The 18,768-nt window shown below is 45.9% G+C and overlaps 2 protein-coding genes across 4 annotated transcripts in view; both read left to right on the top strand.

Moving 5' to 3' along the window:
• The first annotated feature begins 114 nt into the window (after window positions 1-114).
• stam2 (signal transducing adaptor molecule (SH3 domain and ITAM motif) 2) lies at window positions 115-10,480 on the top strand. Its single transcript, XM_030343003.1, has 14 exons — window positions 115-282; window positions 1,180-1,264; window positions 1,427-1,502; window positions 1,740-1,835; window positions 1,957-2,103; window positions 3,245-3,311; window positions 3,836-4,028; window positions 4,294-4,388; window positions 4,539-4,621; window positions 5,621-5,708; window positions 5,795-5,849; window positions 6,335-6,488; window positions 7,626-7,777; window positions 8,068-10,480. Exons 1-14 carry the CDS (start codon window positions 243-245, stop codon window positions 8,276-8,278), a joined length of 1,542 nt encoding a protein of 513 aa, XP_030198863.1. The 5' UTR covers window positions 115-242; the 3' UTR covers window positions 8,279-10,480.
• A 357-nt stretch (window positions 10,481-10,837) lies between these two features.
• The window catches only part of cacnb4a (calcium channel, voltage-dependent, beta 4a subunit), a 30,063-nt gene continuing 22,132 nt past the window's right edge, over window positions 10,838-18,768 (top strand). The window contains exons 1-2 of one of the 3 annotated variants that reach the window (XM_030343001.1): window positions 10,838-11,506; window positions 12,615-12,698. In XM_030343001.1, the coding sequence (XP_030198861.1) occupies window positions 11,444-11,506; window positions 12,615-12,698 (147 nt within the window). In that variant the 5' untranslated portion in view covers window positions 10,838-11,443. The remainder of the gene's footprint in view (window positions 11,507-12,614; window positions 12,699-18,768) is intronic. The other 2 variants (XM_030342999.1, XM_030343000.1) reach the window with 2 other exon arrangements.

Genomic DNA, 18,768 nt, shown 5'->3' with positions numbered 1-18,768 from the left:
AAACGGATGGATTATGTTGATCTGGAATGTAGTCTACTACAAAAACGTCACAATTGTTATCTTGGTGAGTTTAGAAAAAAACAATGACGTTCACAGTGGTCCATTTGTCGTCAGGCAGTGTGGGAGCCTACCTGGTTTCCGGAAGAGCAACTGGTTGGAGTTGGATGGATAAGGAAGAGAACATCGCCTCAGTAGTTTAGTTCTCTTTACCGAAAGTCTCCGGTTGTTTCCATACTGTCAAAATGCCGCTATTCGCGCAAAATCCGTTTGAGCAAGATGTGGGTAAGTGATCCATCTCTTGACTCTTCGGGGTTTCCCCAGAGAAGGGCCGTGGTCCAACTAGCTCCAGAGTTAGCATGCCTCTGACCACTCGCGATATATCGTGACATTGTGACCACAACAACACAAACAGTCATCGTTATTGTTATTGGTTTGTGTTCCAGTCTGATACGTGTAGCACTTGGTTCAACGCCTGGTTAATAAGACACATAAGGAGGCTTGCCAACAACTTACAAACGCATAGTTTGACAATGACACATCTTTTGCTTGGTGAACAAAACAAAGCTCATTTGTGGAGCAGATCATGTTTGCTGTCAGGACACGTTTACAGTTTCATGGTAAAGAACATTGTTCACGTAATATAACGTGTATGGTATACAACTATAATACGATATAGTACGCACTACGCTCTAGTATCCTAGTGCACTTTATTGTAGTATTCAGGTGTGGCCGTCCAGACATCATCAGATTGTCCCATATCCCCTATCTTGGTTCAACATGTAACATTTCCCCGTTAAAACAGTTTATCAGTTTCCGTAATAACATTGTGCTTTACATTCGAACAAAGTCTACTTGTAATTATGCAAATAATGGTGAGTCAGTAATGTCCGTTGTCTCTTTAAATGGTCAACCCAGGATGCTATTGTATGTCCAGTCACACTTTTACTCAATTTAGCAACATGTTTCATCATACACAAGACAATACGCACCGTATATTATATGTGGGGTTAACTGTTTCTAAATCTACGTATGGGATATGGGCTCTTGGAGATCAAGCTGAAAGACATTGTGCTCATTTAGATTATCAATTATATGTGCTACATTTTTTCAACACTGGCATAGTCAATCAATACGTCTAAAAATGTGCCTATGTGTTTCCCACGTGGGATTCATTTACAGAAAAGGCAACGCATGAAAACAACACAGCAGATGACTGGGCTGTCATCATGGACATATGCGATAAGGTTGGAACGACACCCAATGGGTAAGCGGGGACATAGCACTCCCTTTTTTAATAACAACAGCCTTGTTTGCTCGCAACCACCAAACGATCCAATGCTGTCCCTGCCAAAAAGTCCAGATGGCTTGTTTATTTATGGGGTTAAAAAAGGACCTCTTATTTCATGATGTTTGTCTTCTTTTTCAGCGCAAAAGACTGCCTCAGATCAATTATGAAAAGAGTCAACCACAAGGTGCCTCATGTTGCCATGCAGGCCCTCACGGTGAGTTTGATGTGGTTTAAGAACATACCAACGTTTTCATACCATATCCTTCAGACATAGTATATGAACCTTCAATCATACACCTGCTAAAACCCTGTTGTGATGGCTGTCATTGTTTTCCTGTTGACACATGTACACTTTGTCATATGTAGTTTCAACATTTTTTTTAGCATTTCAGGTATTTGGTGTGAGTCACAGTCAGAAGTAACCGATGTGTATAAATATCTTTATTTGCAGTTGCTGGGGGCCTGCGTGGCGAATAGTGGAAAAATATTCCACTTGGAAATCTGCTCAAGAGAATTCACCAGCGAAGCACGGACTGTGCTGAGTAGGGTATGAAGTATTAAAAAACAACAACATAAGATTCATGTATAAATAAAAAAATAAAGATCAATTTTTATGTTGCTTAGAAAATTTCCTCAAAAGTGTGTGTTTTGTTCGATCTTTCCTGCAGGCCAACCCAAAGGTGTGCGAGAAGCTCAAGGCTCTGATGGCAGATTGGGCTGAGGCCTTCCAGAAGGACCCCCAGCTCAGCCTTATGAGCGCCACCATAAAGACCATGAAGGAGGAGGGCGTGAGCTTCCCTGCTGCAGGCTCCCAGGTACACACGCACACGTGCCTGGAACCATTGGAGACACATTCATCTTCCATTTCCTGGATTAATAAGCAATATTGATCTCGAAGAATTTCGGGGATTCAGGGATTTATATTGAAGAAGCATTCTGACGTCTGCTGGTGTTTGTGTTAATTTATCAACCCACCAATCAGTCGCTCTTATATTCTCCCATCTACTATATTTTGTGTCATCCTGATTACCGGCCACAGATGTCAAACTGTGTCAGTGTAGGGTGCCTGTCGACAGTAAAGTGATGGCTCAAGAAATCTCTCCCTCTCTTTTTGTTTTTCAAGGAAGAGCTTCACTGAAATATCTTGCATTTTCCCATGGTTCACGTGTATGCCTGTATAAGTAGAGAGAACAGGATGGCCTCTGTTGATGGCCAACTAGCAGAGATGATGTCACTCTCTGGCCTTCGTTTCATAATTTTGTCACTCAGTGTTGTGTAACAAATGCCTTGTGTTTGCATGTGTTAAGGGCTGTCGAGGACTGCTCATGTTGCATCGTTTTACAGCTAATGAACTACATTTGCTGTTACTGTTTCTTTCTTGTTAAACATTTTCGTAGTAATTAGTTATTTATTTATGTGGGGGCTTTTGAAAAATAAGGAGCATATTATTTATCATTGACTGGAAATCTTTTTATAAACCTAACCGGTTTTGTAAACCAGTTAGGTTTATAAAATGGGATTAAAATGGCCCATTGTCTGTGTCTGCCATTTATCCAAGATGAAACTGATTGGGGCATTATTATTCATATCATCTCAACCTCAACAAAACGTGCAAATCTAACAGTGTGTGCTGTCTAGGTTTGAGGACCAAAATCATTCAGCCGTTAGAAATGTCACAAGAAATTAGATTTTCACCTAAATTCTTTCAGATTTAAGACACTTAAGACACATTTTATATATATATATATATATATATATATATATATATATATATATATACACACACACCCCTACATACAACAGTCAAAAGGCTGCTTAAGCCCATACAACCTGCCTCCATTCTGGTAACCACATCATAGCATCCACTACGGGGGGCATGGCATTCGCTTCCAGTGTGTAACTCACCTGCTTATCTTAATCCTCTTTACACCTCCTATTGGTCGGCCTTCTCCACAGGGGTCCAGTGCAAAGGTCAGCACACCTGCAGTGAGCAAACCGTGTGATGACGACGACCTGGCTAAAGGTAAGGCGAGGACGCAGCGGCGGCAGCAGCAGCAGCTTGCAGTATTAGCTGTAGCAACAGACCCTCTCCATATCATAGTGAAGAGATGGTTAAAACAACTATCTAGCAGCTATTACGTTGCATACGTGAAATGTAATAAATAGGCAAACAATGGTCAGCGTTTATGTCGTTCCTCACTTTGGTCTTCGTGTGAACTTAAGCTGTACCTTGTAGGTCAGATAAGATGATAAGATGAAACCGTATCAATACTGTGAGGGAAATGTGAAATATTGAGTAGAAGATAATAAACAGTGTTTACCAATCCCTCTCTTGTAAAACCATGATATCTACCTTCTATACTACAAATGGGAACAACAGTGTTCCAGACTGTTATCAAGAAAAATAGTTAAGGGGCAAAGAAAATGAAAAGGGAGAAACTTTTGCGGCTTTTTCTTTACAATAAATAAAAAATGCATTCAATTATTAATCACACAACACACACACACACACACACACTGAGTCACCTCTTCCGCTCACCTTTCCAGCGATCGAGCTCTCGCTGCAGGAGCAGAAGACTGACGCCCGGCCCCTGGCGGCCGACTCCGCCCTCCCCGGCGCCACCAACGGCGCCGCCCCGCGGGAGGCCCGGAAGGTGCGGGCGCTCTACGACTTCGAGGCGGCCGAGGACAACGAGCTGACCTTCATCACCGGCGAGCTCATCCTGGTGCTGGACGACAGGTAGGGGGGGACCCCACCCATGAACCCAGACACCATCACCAATCTGAGACGGGCGACGGGCCGTGTACGACAGACCCACGTGTAGGGTCTGACCTGGTTCGAGGGAGGAGGGTTTGCAAAGGATTTCCGCAATGCAGCCTAACCCACATTCAGTATAAGAAAAGGGGAAACAATGCATTCATGAAGAACTGTTTGGTAACATTTTAAGCTAAGCCGCAGCACCTCTCTCTCTTTCTCTCGGTATCGTGACTGAACGTGCCCCCAGCGACCCAAACTGGTGGAAGGGAGAGAACCACAGAGGAATGGGACTCTTTCCCTCCAACTTTGTCACCAACAACCTGAACGCAGAGCCGGAGCCCGGTAGGTCTTCGCCAGAAACCACCCTCCTTTCAGCCACGGGGAAGCGGGCCAAACGCAGTGCAGCCGGGGCCCTCAAACTAGGACAAATTAGTGACGCCAGCCAGCCAGGCAGCCAGCGCACTCACACATCCTCCCCTTTCCCCTCTGCAGTGGCGTATGTGGAGAAGGCAGCCACCCCCGAGGAGACCAGCCTTGAAGCCCGAGTGGAGCCAGAGCCGGTCTTCATCGACGAGGTACCCCCCACCCCCCCCAACACCAACGAGCCTAGAGGGTTGGATTTCAGTGTGTCTGTGTCTTTCAGTGTCAGCTTCCCTCAGTTAATTTGCTGCTAAGCATTAGGCTCTGGTCATACTCCAGTCGTTCACATTAGTGTGGCGCAGCTCTAACGATCCTGAACAACAAAGCCATTACCCTCAAAACGGTTTTCTGAGGCCATTTGTTTATTGTGGCTTGGGGGCTTTCTCTCTGTCTCGCTCTCCCTGTGATTCTCACTTTGTCTTGTTGAATCGGACTGCGTCTCTCTCTTGGTCTCTTGCTTTCTCTTGGTCCCTATTTCTATGTCTCTCCCTCACTCTCCCTCTGGGTCGCTCTCTCCTCCTCCCTCTGGGTCGCTCTCTCCTCCTCCCTCTGGGTCGCTCTCTCCTCCTCCCTCTGGTCTCTCTCTCCCCCTCCCTCTGGGTCGCTCTCTCCCTCTCTCTGGGTCTCTCTCTCCCTCTCCCTCTGGGTCGCTCTCTCCCCCTCCCTCTTGGTCTCTCTCTCCCTCTCTCTCTGTGTCGCTCTCTCCCCCTCCCTCTGGTGTCTCTCTCTCCCCCTCTCTCTGGGTCGCTCTCTCCTCCTCCCTCTGGTCTCTCTCCCCCCCTCCCTCTGGTGTCTCTCTCTCCCCCTCTCTCTGGGTCGCTCTCTCCCCCTCCCTCTGGTGTCTCTCTCTCCCCCTCTCTCTGTGTCGCTCTCTCCCCCTCCCTCTGGTGTCTCTCTCTCCCCCTCTCTCTGGGTCGCTCTCTCCTCCTCCCTCTGGTCTCTCTCCCCCCCTCCCTCTGGGTCGCTCTCTCCCCCTCCCTCTGGGTCCCTCTCTCTGGGTCGCTCTCTCCCCCTCCCTCTTGGCCTCTCTCACTCTCTCTCTTGGTCTCTCTCTTACTCTGTCTACTGGTCTCTCTCTCCCTCTCCCTCTGGGTCGCTCTCTCCCCCTCCCTCTTGGTCTCTCTCTCACTCTCCCTCTGGGTCTCCCTCTCCAGGGAAAGATGGACCAGACGCTGTCCCTGCTGCAGAACACAGACCCAGCCGATGGCTCCCCTGATGGCAATGAGCTGGTCCAACTTGAGGGTAGGAGAAGTCGCCCCCTACCCCACCTCTCTATCCCATTCATGCTCCATTCAGGATTTAATCCATCTCTCTTTTTTTTTGAATAGGTGCGTGCGAGCAGATGAACCCCATGATCGACGATCAACTAGAAGAGATTGACAGGTATATGTCGCCACCGGTCCCTAGATGCCCCACAGAGGGATGTTATGTCTCCACCTAGACCTTGTCTGAGCGGGACTCATCGGTGTACTATGCATCCCATTAAATGAACCTGTCCTCTCACTCCTGTCTCCGCACCGGAGATAACAGCAAGGGCATGCTCTTCGGAAATATTCATTTCAGTGATGTGGTCTTGGTCTGTATTTATAGTTTGTCTTTACTTTGCTGCATTGGATTACAAACGTTGGACGTTGAAAGCATAAGAGCACTCCATTATTTATGAATGAAATAGGAGAGCCCTTTTTAAGGCACCATTTTGGTTGAAGTCCTAACCGAAATAATCTCTCCCTGTCTTCCGATATTGGCTCCAAAGTCCAAACTGTTTTTTTTAACCGTCTGGTAAAAAGTGGCGTGATCTTTATGAACTAAAGAAAAGCCGGCAGAGAAACCAAAACTAAACACTCATGCTATTTCTGATCTCTCCGCAGGAAACACTCGGAGCTGTCGGAGCTGAACGTGAAGGTGCTGGAGGCTCTGGAGCTGTACAACACACTGATGAACGAGGCCCCCTTCTACTCCACCTACAGCAAGATGCAGTCCCAGGCCGGCTACCCCGCCCCCGGCCCCGCCATGGCCATGCAGGTGGGACCGAAATACAAGTCTCACCCCCCCCACCCCAAAGACTCTCTCCCCTTTATAAAGATTTGCACTCTGATGCTAATTCAGCAGGTCGTTATTTTGGAAGGAAAATTCAACCCTGGTCTCAATGGAAAAATATTCATGCAAAACTTCCTATCTGTATGTTTTGCGTATGATAAGATAAAAAACACAACAAAACGTGGAGGCTGGAAGGACACTTTCTTGGGATTTCTGGTTGTGTTTTTGTGGAACGAAGATGACATAACCGAATGTGACCCTGACCAGCCGTGTTACTGAGGCCGGTTATTATTCCCTTTTACATCCCTTAAGACATGACCCATTGACCCGGCCATTGATTTAAGCCGTTGTTTTGTGTGCGCTAATACCCAAAGTGTTGACGTGCAGAAACGACACGGCGAGCTCGGGATGGGGGAGGGGTCGTTTACGGGGACACTAAAGTTTAACGTCGCGGCCCACCCTTCCAAGGGGATCTTTTCTGCAAGTCTCGCGCAAATGACTAGCCTACTCTAACCCCATTCCTCTTCCTCTCTCTCTTTCCTTTGTTTGCGTGCTCTCTCTCTCTCTCTCTTCCACCCTCTACCCTCCCTCTCTCCCCCACCCTCTCCCTCCGTCCCTCCCTCCCTCTGGTCGAGTCCCGTGGATTGTGTTGGCAGTGCTGTTTTGCTCGGCAATGATGTCATTGTGTCTCCTCAGAGACATAGGCCGACAGCCGCTGCCTCGGCCGGTCGGTCGGTCCCACGGCCCCCAGCTCGCTGTGCCGCTGCCTCTCCCTGATTAATTTACCCTTCACAACAGCCTATTTTCGGTCTTTTACCTAGCGCTGCGGAACCGAAGGGGCTTCGGGTTCCACACGCAGAAACTCGAGGACACCGGCTCCCCACAGATGGTCGTGTTCTCTGTTGTTTTGAATTCATTTCCCGAGCACACATTTACTTTTGGAGCGCATCGGCCGCGCTGTCTCGCGCGTCGCGGCACGGTTTCTGTTGAATCGTCGCATTACGCAGTCTGCCCCCCTCGCATTGAAGAAACTGTTTTAGAATAGCGGTGGAAGAAGTCTCTTAACCCTCTCTCTCTCTCTCTCTCTCTCCCCCCCCCCCGGCCTCTCTCGGCGTTGTGCAGGGTTACCCGGGCCAGCCAGGTGTCACCTACATGGCTCCAGGGGTTCCTCAGGGCCCGCCGCCCCCCCAGACCTACAGCCTGCCCAGCGACCAGCCCGGACCCCTTCACTCCATGCCCCCCAACACGCAACATGGGCAGCCCCCGTACATGAGGTAAAAGGTTCTCCTTTTAGAGTCAAGTCTTAAACCTTACGGTCCGATAAATGAATTAGCCTTAACTATGACATATATCTAGGTGATATTTTATTGAGATGGCTTTTAATGTTTTTAATATTTAGTTCTGCATTTTATTTTTTTTGTCTCATGGATTCATCGGAATGTGCTTTTTTTCATTAGTCTCTCGAAAGATAAGAACAGAGTCGGCCTAACCAACGGCGAGCGAGTGTGCGAGTCCCATGTTGTCTCACTTTCGGCTTATTGTGGCTCCATCTTCTTCACTGCAGCGCTGGGAACGCTCCCTACATGAACCACACCCCCGGGGCGCCCTACATGGCCCAGATGGGCGGGGCCATGGACATGTCGGCCTATCAGAACGCCAACGCCAACATGCCCCCGGGCTCCTACCCAATGACGGCGCCCTCCCACCAGGCCCAGCAGCAGCAGCAGCAGCAGCAGCAACAGCAGGCCGCATTCTATCAGCAGCCCCTACTGTAAAGCCAAACCTGCCTTCAGAGATCATCTGACCCAAATATATATATATATATGTGTATATCAAACGTTTCAATCACTCGGAGTGAGTTTTTTTTTTTTTTAATTTGGACTGTGTCTCGTAAAGAGTAAAACCAGTTATTTTAAAATTAGTTTTCTGTTTTTCCTCGAGTCTCTGGATGACACCGGACACTGTGCAGGTCTGAGCTGCACCCTTCTCTGAACTTTGCTTCGTCACTTCACTAATCCTTCCTGCTGATGGTGGTGGTGGTGGCGATGATGATGATGATGATGATGATTGCGGCATGCGGTTACCCGGCACTACAATGTTTCTAGAACCTTCTGTGGGAACTCGACTCGTCCTCTTTGCTGCGGAGCGATGGTTGTTTTATAATCCAAAGTACTGTGCTACTTCCACGCAGCAAACCTCTGAACCTTTGCACCTGTAAATTAAGTTAATCTTGCGGTAGGAGGAAGACGCCCACTTAAGTCCCTTCGGTTAGGTTTCAACCTATGTTTCACTTATCTTCCCAGAGAGGAGAAGATGCTACGTTTTTGGTTTTGAGAGCACTTTGTTGACTCCGATTCGATTAAAGCGTGTATTTGAGAGGGTGCCAGCCCATCCAGGTTGCACACTTGATAAGCGTTCCAAACCCGGAAATTAATACCTCGGGAACGGCAGCACCTTCTATGGTGAAACCTCGGTCCATGAGCGACAATTTCTGGCTCAAGATGGGTAGAGGTTGATTGTGTTTGGTAACTCTTTAAAAGCCAAGAGTTTTAATTCACCAGCGTTTGTCGATTTAGCTGTAACGGACATGCGTGAAGTCATTTAGCCACCGTTTTTCAGTTGCTCAATGGACATGGAAGAGTCCTTATCTCTCTCTCGCTCTCTCTTTCTCTCTCTTTTATTTATATATCTCTGTGTGCCGTGAGGGAGTTTCAGAATGCATTTCTTTCTCATCCCGAACACTGATGCATATTTTTCAAACACCGATCCTTTTGCGCCACAACCGCCGCCAAGTCCCTGAATCATCAGGATGATGAAGTCGTTGAGATAATGCTAGCATCTTAAACCCTCCCTTTGTATGTCTTTCCAAGTAAGAAGTCTATTTATGATTAAGTCACATCCTGCTTGCCATCTTTATAAAGTTGGGTTTCTGTTCCCTTCAGTGCAGCCCTTTTGAGTTCATGAGGCTTGGTTCTGGTTTCCCATCAATTGAAGAGTTTATATGCAAGCTATTGGCATTGCTTCGCGTCCGCTCCGTTCATGTTAACACTTGTAAATGACATCCCCTTGTACTTAATTTGTATATCTACTGGTACATTATAGGCAGTTATTTTGAGAATGTACTATAGTTATCTTTTTTTTTTCTCTTTGTAAAAGCCAGGCAAAGTGCAAGCAATTTTGCATCATACTAACTTTAGTATAAATTGCTTGGCGTTCATGATATCTGTGTAGTTGAAATCTTAAGATTAGCCGTTTTCTTTATTTTTTTTGCTGGGTCCACATTTCTTGACTTGCCTGATGTTAAAAGCGTTGTATATTAGATGTAAGATATCTGGGTTTCTCCACATCAGCATTGCACCTTAACTTTGTAAACATTTATGTACCACTGGATGCCTTGTTTTACGTAGAAATCAGAACATTACAGACACAGACACAAAAACCTTTTGGGAAAAATTACTTCTGTATAGGAAGCTGCTGTATATCTAGAGTTGTAGATGCCTATATTTAATATATTCGGGGCAAGAAAATTCATTATCCATAATGTTTAAAGAACCTTTTGTAACACAGCAAACTAAACATCTTTGAAATATAAAAAAAAAGACCTGTGTTCAAATAGGTCTGTGTGGCCCTCTTTTGTATTTTGGTATAAATTACATTTGCCTAAAACACATGGTTAATAAAGGATGTCAAGCTTCATACGTGAGCATAATTTATCAAATACAAGGTTTTGTTTGTGTGGATGTTAACAGCAGGCCTAAAACTGTCTTGGATTGTGTGAGTTGTGTGTATAACTGCAGAGACTCTAACCTGTTCAGTGCTTGCATCATGATCGAATGGAGAAAGACGTTGATTTGCAGGCTGGGTACTCTCTCTCTACTCTCCTCATAAAAACCCAAGCAATTGAATCAGAACTGATTTATGGTTTGGATCCATTTCCGGTATTATTATTTTGAAATAAAGCTTTCGGTTACATCTTGCCACTTCTCTGTCCCCACCTTCTGGGAGGCATGCCCGCCCCGCGACCACTGAGTCGGCTCACCTGCTCTCCGTTACCCGGGAGACCGAGGATGGTTTATTCATGACGCCTTCACTCACGGTTGAAACACACACGTCACAGCTCCCCGTCGAGAGGCTACGATCGACGACCTGACAGCCGCTCAATCAGACCAGGATGAACAACACGGGCCTGTTGACTTGAGATAGGGAATATGCTACTACCTTTGGAGGGCATTTGCTGAATAAACCGTCAGTGAATAATAGACTGATCTATTATGACCTAGGCCTGGATAAATATATATATTTTTTTTTTTTAGTCTTATACCACAAGTAGGTAGTAGTGGGCCTAGTAATGGTGTATTACCTGTATTAATGCATGCATTTATTTTAAAGAGACTAATATGTTCAGCCACATCTGGATGAAGAAAAATTCAGAACTACACATTTTAGTTTCCCTAAGGTATGGTGCATGGTTTGGTGCATGCCACGGCGTATGAAAAGCCGAGCAAATGCCAAGAAATGTCCAAGCCAAAACGACTGGGTCGTGCTGGCGCAGTGAGGGGAAACAGCGTCCATCAATACAGCCGAGCGGGACCGAGCTTGGAGCGCGGGCACGACATCTGTGTGGTGCTCGCGGCGGGTGACCTGCACGTCACAAACCGTACAGTCAGCGCTGCCTCCGTTCGTCAGTAGAAGTGAAGCTGCTGCCGCTGTCCCGTTTCAAATCATAACGCAACAACCCAGTCCTCTCTAGAGCGACCGGAGAGAGAACTCCCAGCCACGGCCACGTTGTATACAGTATATCTCTGCAGAGGACAAGTGAAGCATCCCCCGCTGCCAAGCTGGAGCAAGCAGTCCACTGTCCGCCGCAGGGGCAGCAGCAGCAGTTCCAGTGGACCGGGACGGAGCGGCAGCCGCCCCCTTGGACCGATGAATTGGCCGAGATGTCCCGGCACATCTACACCCGTCAGGGCATCGCCGAGGGGCCCCAGAAACCCGTCTTCCAGGTGCGGATCGCTGTATGGATGAAAGGAGCAAATGTGACTAACAATTAAGTTCAATTAAATTGCTTTATAGGTTTGAAAGGTATACGTCTGTTTTTCACATCGACAAACCATAACATATAATGTCAATGACATAACATTTAACAATGGAATCAATGTTGTTCTCTGCTTGACATTGACCTAGAAGTTTATTGTTTTCGAACCATGTCACATTCGTGTTGTTGTTTCACATTGAGTTTGTAATGGGGTTTATACAGTCATTTGCATAGGGAAAACATTATTGGAAAAGACTGGATGGATTTTGGTGGCCCGTTCCTAATGACCCTATTAGATATAATTAATCAACGGGCAGCCCGGCCTATGTGTTAGAAACGAAATGGGCTGCTCAATTATTTACCGCCTTAGATGGAACTACTCGTTTTTAAATAGAACGTATTTGACTGATTCCGAGTGAGTTCTCTGCACAATAAATTATTGTAATTATTGTTGTAACTCAGTCAATAATGCGGTGACAGCGTTGTTTATCGACGATTTCTTGATAGTTTTTTGCCAGACCAAGAAATAGTGATGGCAAGAGATATGTAACACCCAACAATCGTATATGCATCTACAATAAACACCATTAAAAAAGAAAGAAAAAGAAAATCCCTATCACAACACAGTTCTACACACAATACACCAAATAGGCACATGCGGGTAAAAATGGATCAAGACGGACCCCTTTAATCCTCGGAGGGATTTATTCCAGTCACAGCAGGACATGCGGTCACGCCACGGCACTTTATCGCTGTTCAAACAGATTGACTTATTATAACGAGGTCATCTCAGAGTACCACAGGCGTGCTGGGAGCGAGCCGGCCTCCTCCATCCCTCGTCTATAGCTGGGCTTCAAGGGTGAAACCACAAGAAGTGTGTGTAGAGACTACGTAGGCCTACTTGCACATGATTAATGAGGAAAAAACCTAGATTCGACCCCGTCCCAGATCACGATACAAACCGCAACTTTGCTGTTTCTGTGTGACTCTTCTCTTGCTTTCGCAGAGCAGCCTTGGTTGACTTCGATGTGTGATTCTGTTTTTCTTTGCTCCTTATTTTCTCGTACCTCCGTCAGGCGAATAGGGGGACCTACTCCAGACGGAGCCGTCTGAAGAGGTCCGACGGCAGCACCACCTCCACCAGTTTCATCCTCAGACAGGTAAGATACCTGCGCCGCTGACAGCAGCCATCTTGAAAAACTCCCATGTCTCCTCGCTGTTCCATCGCCCTCCCGCTCAGACGAAACGCTGACAAGCCAGACCATTGGAGACGACAAAGAGGTCAAGAGAAGTGGAGAAAGGGGGTGGTGGTGGTGGTGGTGGTGGTGGTGGTGTTGGAGGATTAAGCAGGGATTTGGGTTTTGTGAATTAAACTGAAGGAGGACTCGAAGACAAAAACAGAAGAGGACACGACCTTGGTGCCGCGATGCTAATGTAGGTACGGTGTCCCTGGTTGGAGGTAAAGAAGTGTTTAGGAGTAAAATCAATCTACCCTTCATTCTCTAAGGGCGTATTTGAGGATTAGGGTCAGGGAAGGGTTATAAAAGCACATAGAGATGTAGGTTTCTCTCTAACACTTAGAGAGCAAAAAATCCGGAGTTGGATTAGCCACTGAAAAAAACATTAGGCTTATTTTCCATTTGTTATCACTGGAGGGCAGACGGTTGGTTGTACAAACTTAGCGTTATCTTCAATGATTCCCCGATCCCTTATCGTCAGGGAGGGTCATTCAAGGTGATTCTCTAAACCCTGAATTACCCAGGCGTTAAGAACACACTGTAAAACTAACGAAACGGTGTCGTCTAGCATGGCTTTTTTTGACCATCTCTTGTACACCCTGGCCCTGCTGCTTATGAAGCCCACCGCCAGCTCATGTATAATTCATATCTGAGGGGTTAGAATAGCGCAGGCACAATATGCTTAATAGGACCCCCCTCCATCTCTGTCATCGCGCGCGCACACGAGACGCTCACGAGCACACTCGCACATACATGAGCATGTACACACACATTCACAGACACACAGACACATGTGCGGGCACACACACACACACACACACACACACACACACACACACACACACACACACACACACACACACACACACACAAATACATGCATGCATGAGCACCAGAACACCCTGACAAATACATGCATGAGCCCCCACACATACATGACCAAGAACACACATGCACACGTGTACACACACACATGCTCGCTCACACACACAGACACAAGCAGGCACCCACTCACGCACACATGCGCACACACACCCCTTGCCTGTGTGCGATAGCACTTCAAATGGGCTTCCTTCCTGTGAATGGAGTGCCTATTCTGTAGCGGGGATTAGCAGTCTTGTGTGTGAGACCGTGAATGCTAACAAAGTTACCAAGGAAACTGTAGCCATGCCGTCACAAGAGCTCTTGTTATCGCCTACCTTCTGCCCTTAACTAGTCTCTCCTCCATCTTACGCTCTCTCTCTCTCGCTCTCTCTCTCTTCTCATTGTCCTTTGTCACACCCCCCCCCCACCCTCTCTTTCATCACCACCCCCCTCAACACACTCCCCCCCCGTCATGGGTGACTAGAAGCACATTTTATCACATACTGTGGTTTTAATGTCACAACCGACAAAATGAAGCCAAGGCTGTATGTTGTTAAACACATAGGATGTCTGTTGTGTATATACTGTAAGTGTGTGTTTCTTTGTGTGTGTGTGTGTGTGTGTGTGTGTGTGTGTGTGTGTGTGTGTGTGTGTGTGTGTGTGTGTGTGTGTGTGTGTGTGTGTGTGTGTGTGTGTGTGTGTGTGTGTGTGTGAATGTGTGTGCGTATGTGTGGGAGAGCTGTCAAGAACTAGAATATTTGTGTGCTGTCAAGAACTAGAATATTCGGCCTCAATAATTTGCATCCTAACAGGCTTCCTACTTACCATATAATGTGGGGCAGTCCATTTCGTAGTGGGGTGGAGTGTTGGGGGCGAGCGGTCGGTGGGTGGAGGTTGCCTTGCTCAACATTAATTTGCACGGGAGTGCACTTTCATAAGTTGCACAATAATTCTACCCATGTATCTTGGAAAGCAATTGCAATAAAATGCATTACTAATTTTACTATCGGTATTATTCTTACAACCAGTCCCACTAAGGTGGTATGGTCAGAGTCTCAGAAAGGACTGGGACTCAGCCTGAAGGCTCAGTTATGGTTCCCAGCGACGCAACGCAACGATCACGCAGACGCTTCGACGCAGTCGTGAACCTGTTTAGGTTCTGCGTCGGGTTTCAGTGAGCGCACCAATCACAGCCCTCGCTGCTGCGTCGCCTCGACCCAAGGTTAACGTTTTTGGAAGGTGCGCGTCAGGCCCTCGCGGCGGACGCAAGGAGGGTCCGCAATAGGGATCGACCGATACAGATTTTTTAGGGCCGATACGATACCGATATTTTTTCATCAGCCTTAGCCGATACGCCGATACGCCGATACCGATATTTAGAGCCGATACTACTTTTTTTGTTTGTTTTTTGTTTTTTTTGCTCCCTCAATCATAAAAATTACACTGATAACAAATGTTACAAGTCTCAATTAAAAAAAAGGAACATTTATTGAACTTCAATATAAAAAACTATATTTAACAAATAGTAAAAACAGGTGAGGTAGAACAAGTAAAAAAAATAAAAATAAAAAATTGGCGAAAAAAATATCGGCGAAAATCGCCCGCGTATCGGCCGATACCGATACACGTAAAAAACGCGAATATCGGCCGACCGATATATCGGTCGATCCCTAGTCCGCAAGGACGTAATGGTGCCGTAGACCCCCTTGAGTTGCGTCGGCGGGGAACCATAACGGAGCCTTTGTGGCGTGACGGGCAGGACCCAGACGGGATGGAGATCAGGGTAGGGTGGGATCTAGGGCTGTGCTCTGAGGCCGCCGTCGTCACGCTGTGTCTAAGCCACACAGCGTGTGTGTTCACCCCGCTGACTTTGTTTATTAAGTACTGAGACTGGGGACTGCGAACAGTAGGGGGGAGTTTTTTTTTTTATGAAATGATAATTGTGGTTTTAATGAGGATTCAAGGAAAAGAGGAGAAGTGAAAGAAAGAGTAACTTGTGGGGTGCCCGCTTTCACATTTCTATGGTAACACAGCCCCGGTACTGAGAGAGGGGCCGTGAAAACCCGGTTGATTGGCAGCCCGCTAACAAGCAGCAGGAAGGTGTTAATTGCAAATACTAAGATGAGTCATGTATGCATGTTATCCCTCTGCGATAGATTATTGCTTTACCAAAATAGTTAAATCCTGGCCGCACAGTACAGTAGCCATGACTGGAACCCCTTCATTATCCACATGACAAATGACAAAGAAAGCTGTTTTATGTTCACTACGGACGCACCAATAAGAACACTGATGCAAGATATCAATCCAACACCAGGATGATACAGGGAATGAGTGATGCAAAGAATAGATGTTAAATTGGAAAATTCAGATATTAAATAAAATCTGATTTCTATACACACTTGGAGTCTAATGTCTGTAATGGCTAAACTATTAGGTCTGTACTCTATTCCAATGAACTCAAACCGCCTTATGACTGATTAGTCTATATTGTTCATCATATCCTGTTTCTACTTTAGTGACCAGGAATGTGGAAGGAAGAGAGGTCGTCTTTTCTCCGGGCAGATTGAATCAGAGAATAATGGGATGGGTTGAGCTTGACAAACCGTAAAAGCCAGAGTCAGCATGACCTCATTGTTGCACTGTCAGAACGGAAGATATACAATAGGGAGAAGATTGACAAGAAAATTTGAGTCTGTATGCATGAATGTGTGTGTATAAGTGTGTGTGTTTGTGCTTGTGTGTGTTTCTCTCCAGGTGAGAATAATGACAGATAGCCCAAGGACTTTGAGAAAGCATGTGTTATATTTGTATTCAGATCTGACCGCTCAAACCATGGATAACTTGTCCAAGGAAAACCTCACCAACGCAACAGTACATAAACATTTACAGACAAGAGATTATGCAAGACAACCCATGAAGCAAGGACTTCACTGTCTGATCAAACAACGCTGACAAAGCTTTGAATTTGAGAAAGTAATTTCTCAGTATATTCTCAGTATATTCTGTGCTTTGCCCAAGGGCAGAGCTGAATAGTATGCACGATCTCATCATGCAGATTCATGAACAGACGGACAGAAAAAGTGCAGAAGAGAAACCAAAGAGAAACTGAAGCGCAGTCTCAGAAAACACGATTTTAGCGAATCAAGATGGGTCTGAATGTGTAGCTCAACCACTTGCCGCGACACCTGCAAACAGATGTTTGCTGCGCTCGCTTGATTAGTGAATGACCAAATGTGTCAAAATGACCCCTGACCTCTGTCCTACCTTCTGAGTGATCGGAGGAAGTGGAGGTCTGGCAGATATCGGCCCTCAGGAATAAATCCACCACTGAAGCCTACAAATGTGCCTATATCCTATACATACACCTCCGTTCATCATGTGTAATTCATAATACAAATATAATGGGCTTCACTTCCAAATTGTGGTGTGAGGCTTAAATAACCCTATTTAAGCCACAAATATATTATTTTTGAGCACATTCAACGTTTTAAGGTCAGAAACACATTGTTGGTCAAAAAGTGACCAATAATAACATGAATACAGGAACGCCGATGCCCACAACAGCAATATTAATGAAAAACCACACCAGTGTACCACAAGTATTACTGATCAGCAGTACTATCAATATTACTGTTTCTAAAGCAGGAGTACAAGCAGATCAAAGGAGAAGGAGGTAAAACGGACTAAGTGAGGAGGGACTTCCAGGGCGCGGTGGGAACGTAGCAGGGGCTTAGCCTCTCTGTCCTCTCTCATCCCACTGTCCTGGCAGCCGGCACCGCCAAAGACCAACAACAAAGGCCTGGCCCGGAAGATGACCTCATCCGTGGCTCTTTTAACAGATCCCCCGCTGGAGGCTTCAGGTCATCACCTGGGTGTTGCCGGGAGGACGTGATTAGAAGGACGGTTGTGATTGGCTAGAGGTTGAACCGGAGAGGGGCGTGGACGCTGGTGATCTGTTGTATGGCAAGGCGGTCGCAGAGCTGAGCAGCACTCACTGAATGACTTATTGCTGCACTCTAGACTTTAAAGTTGTTGTTTTGGAGGAATTGTCCAACCAGTGTGTTGACAGTGCCAAGTTTATCGATAAGCTGTTTCAGATAACAACACTCAATATTACATATTTTTTGGCATTATATCAGATGCTGGACTGTGGGTAGTAAAGTTTCTGTGTGCAGCGTTCAGATGTAATTCTCCACTGGCTTGCTTGGTCAATAATTGCCAACTAAAGGGAGAGATCTGAATCCTTAATCTGAGAAAGAACTAAATGTCAGAAATGAGTCTGGAGATTTCTTATGAGCAAAATGTTATATCAATTTGTATTCAACAGCCAACCTGGCTAAGCTGCAACCCAAAGACCCTTTTTCACATATTCATGTCAGACTTCATTGAATATTTAGTCTGACATGAAAGTGGGAACTGTTGTGAATTTGGTAGGGCTCGATGTAGGCAGTAGTGTTTCTTGCTTTTTCCTTTTTTTTTTTTTTCTTTTTTTTTATGCCGTCATATATAGCCAGACTCGTGTCTGAGAGTTTGAGGAAAATCGCCCACTGCTGCCGAAGGCTAGTGTGGTGAAGCAGACGGCCCTACATGCCGATCATTAACAGCAGGTGGTCATCCCGTACTTAGGCTGAACACCAGAGGGCACTGCTGCACCACGCTGTCTGTCTTGTGGAAAATGAACCGCAATTGTTATCTGTGAACGTTATTTCAACAAACTAGTAATGTGATTAATATTACTTAATTTGCTTTTTATTTTCTTTATTTTGGCCCGTTATTTTACCTCTTGGTTATTTTTATTTTATTTTTGTCAAAAGATTAATCGTTGTTTTATCTTGCCCCATTGCTGTTGTCCTTACTTATCATTTTGATCATCACCATAGAAGGCAAGGCTTCTAAGGTAAATTTTATAACTGTAGTGCATGGGAAAACATTTCAACATACAATCCAACAATAATGCAGTAATTCCTGTCTAAACAACCTAATCTTTTATCTGCTCTATTGACCCATAGCATGTGTGGTCATATAACAAATCTGTAGACATTATCTGGATCAAACCCTGCCTTAACATCACCTATTTGAGCTTAACAAACCCTTTATTCGGATGTTCCCCCATTACGAATGTTCT

This window comes from Gadus morhua, chromosome 20, assembly GCF_902167405.1.
Source record: "Gadus morhua chromosome 20, gadMor3.0, whole genome shotgun sequence".
Lineage (NCBI taxonomy): Eukaryota > Metazoa > Chordata > Actinopteri > Gadiformes > Gadidae > Gadus > Gadus morhua.
Note: the sequence above shows the minus strand (reverse complement) of the source record. Positions and strands in the feature narration are given on the sequence as shown.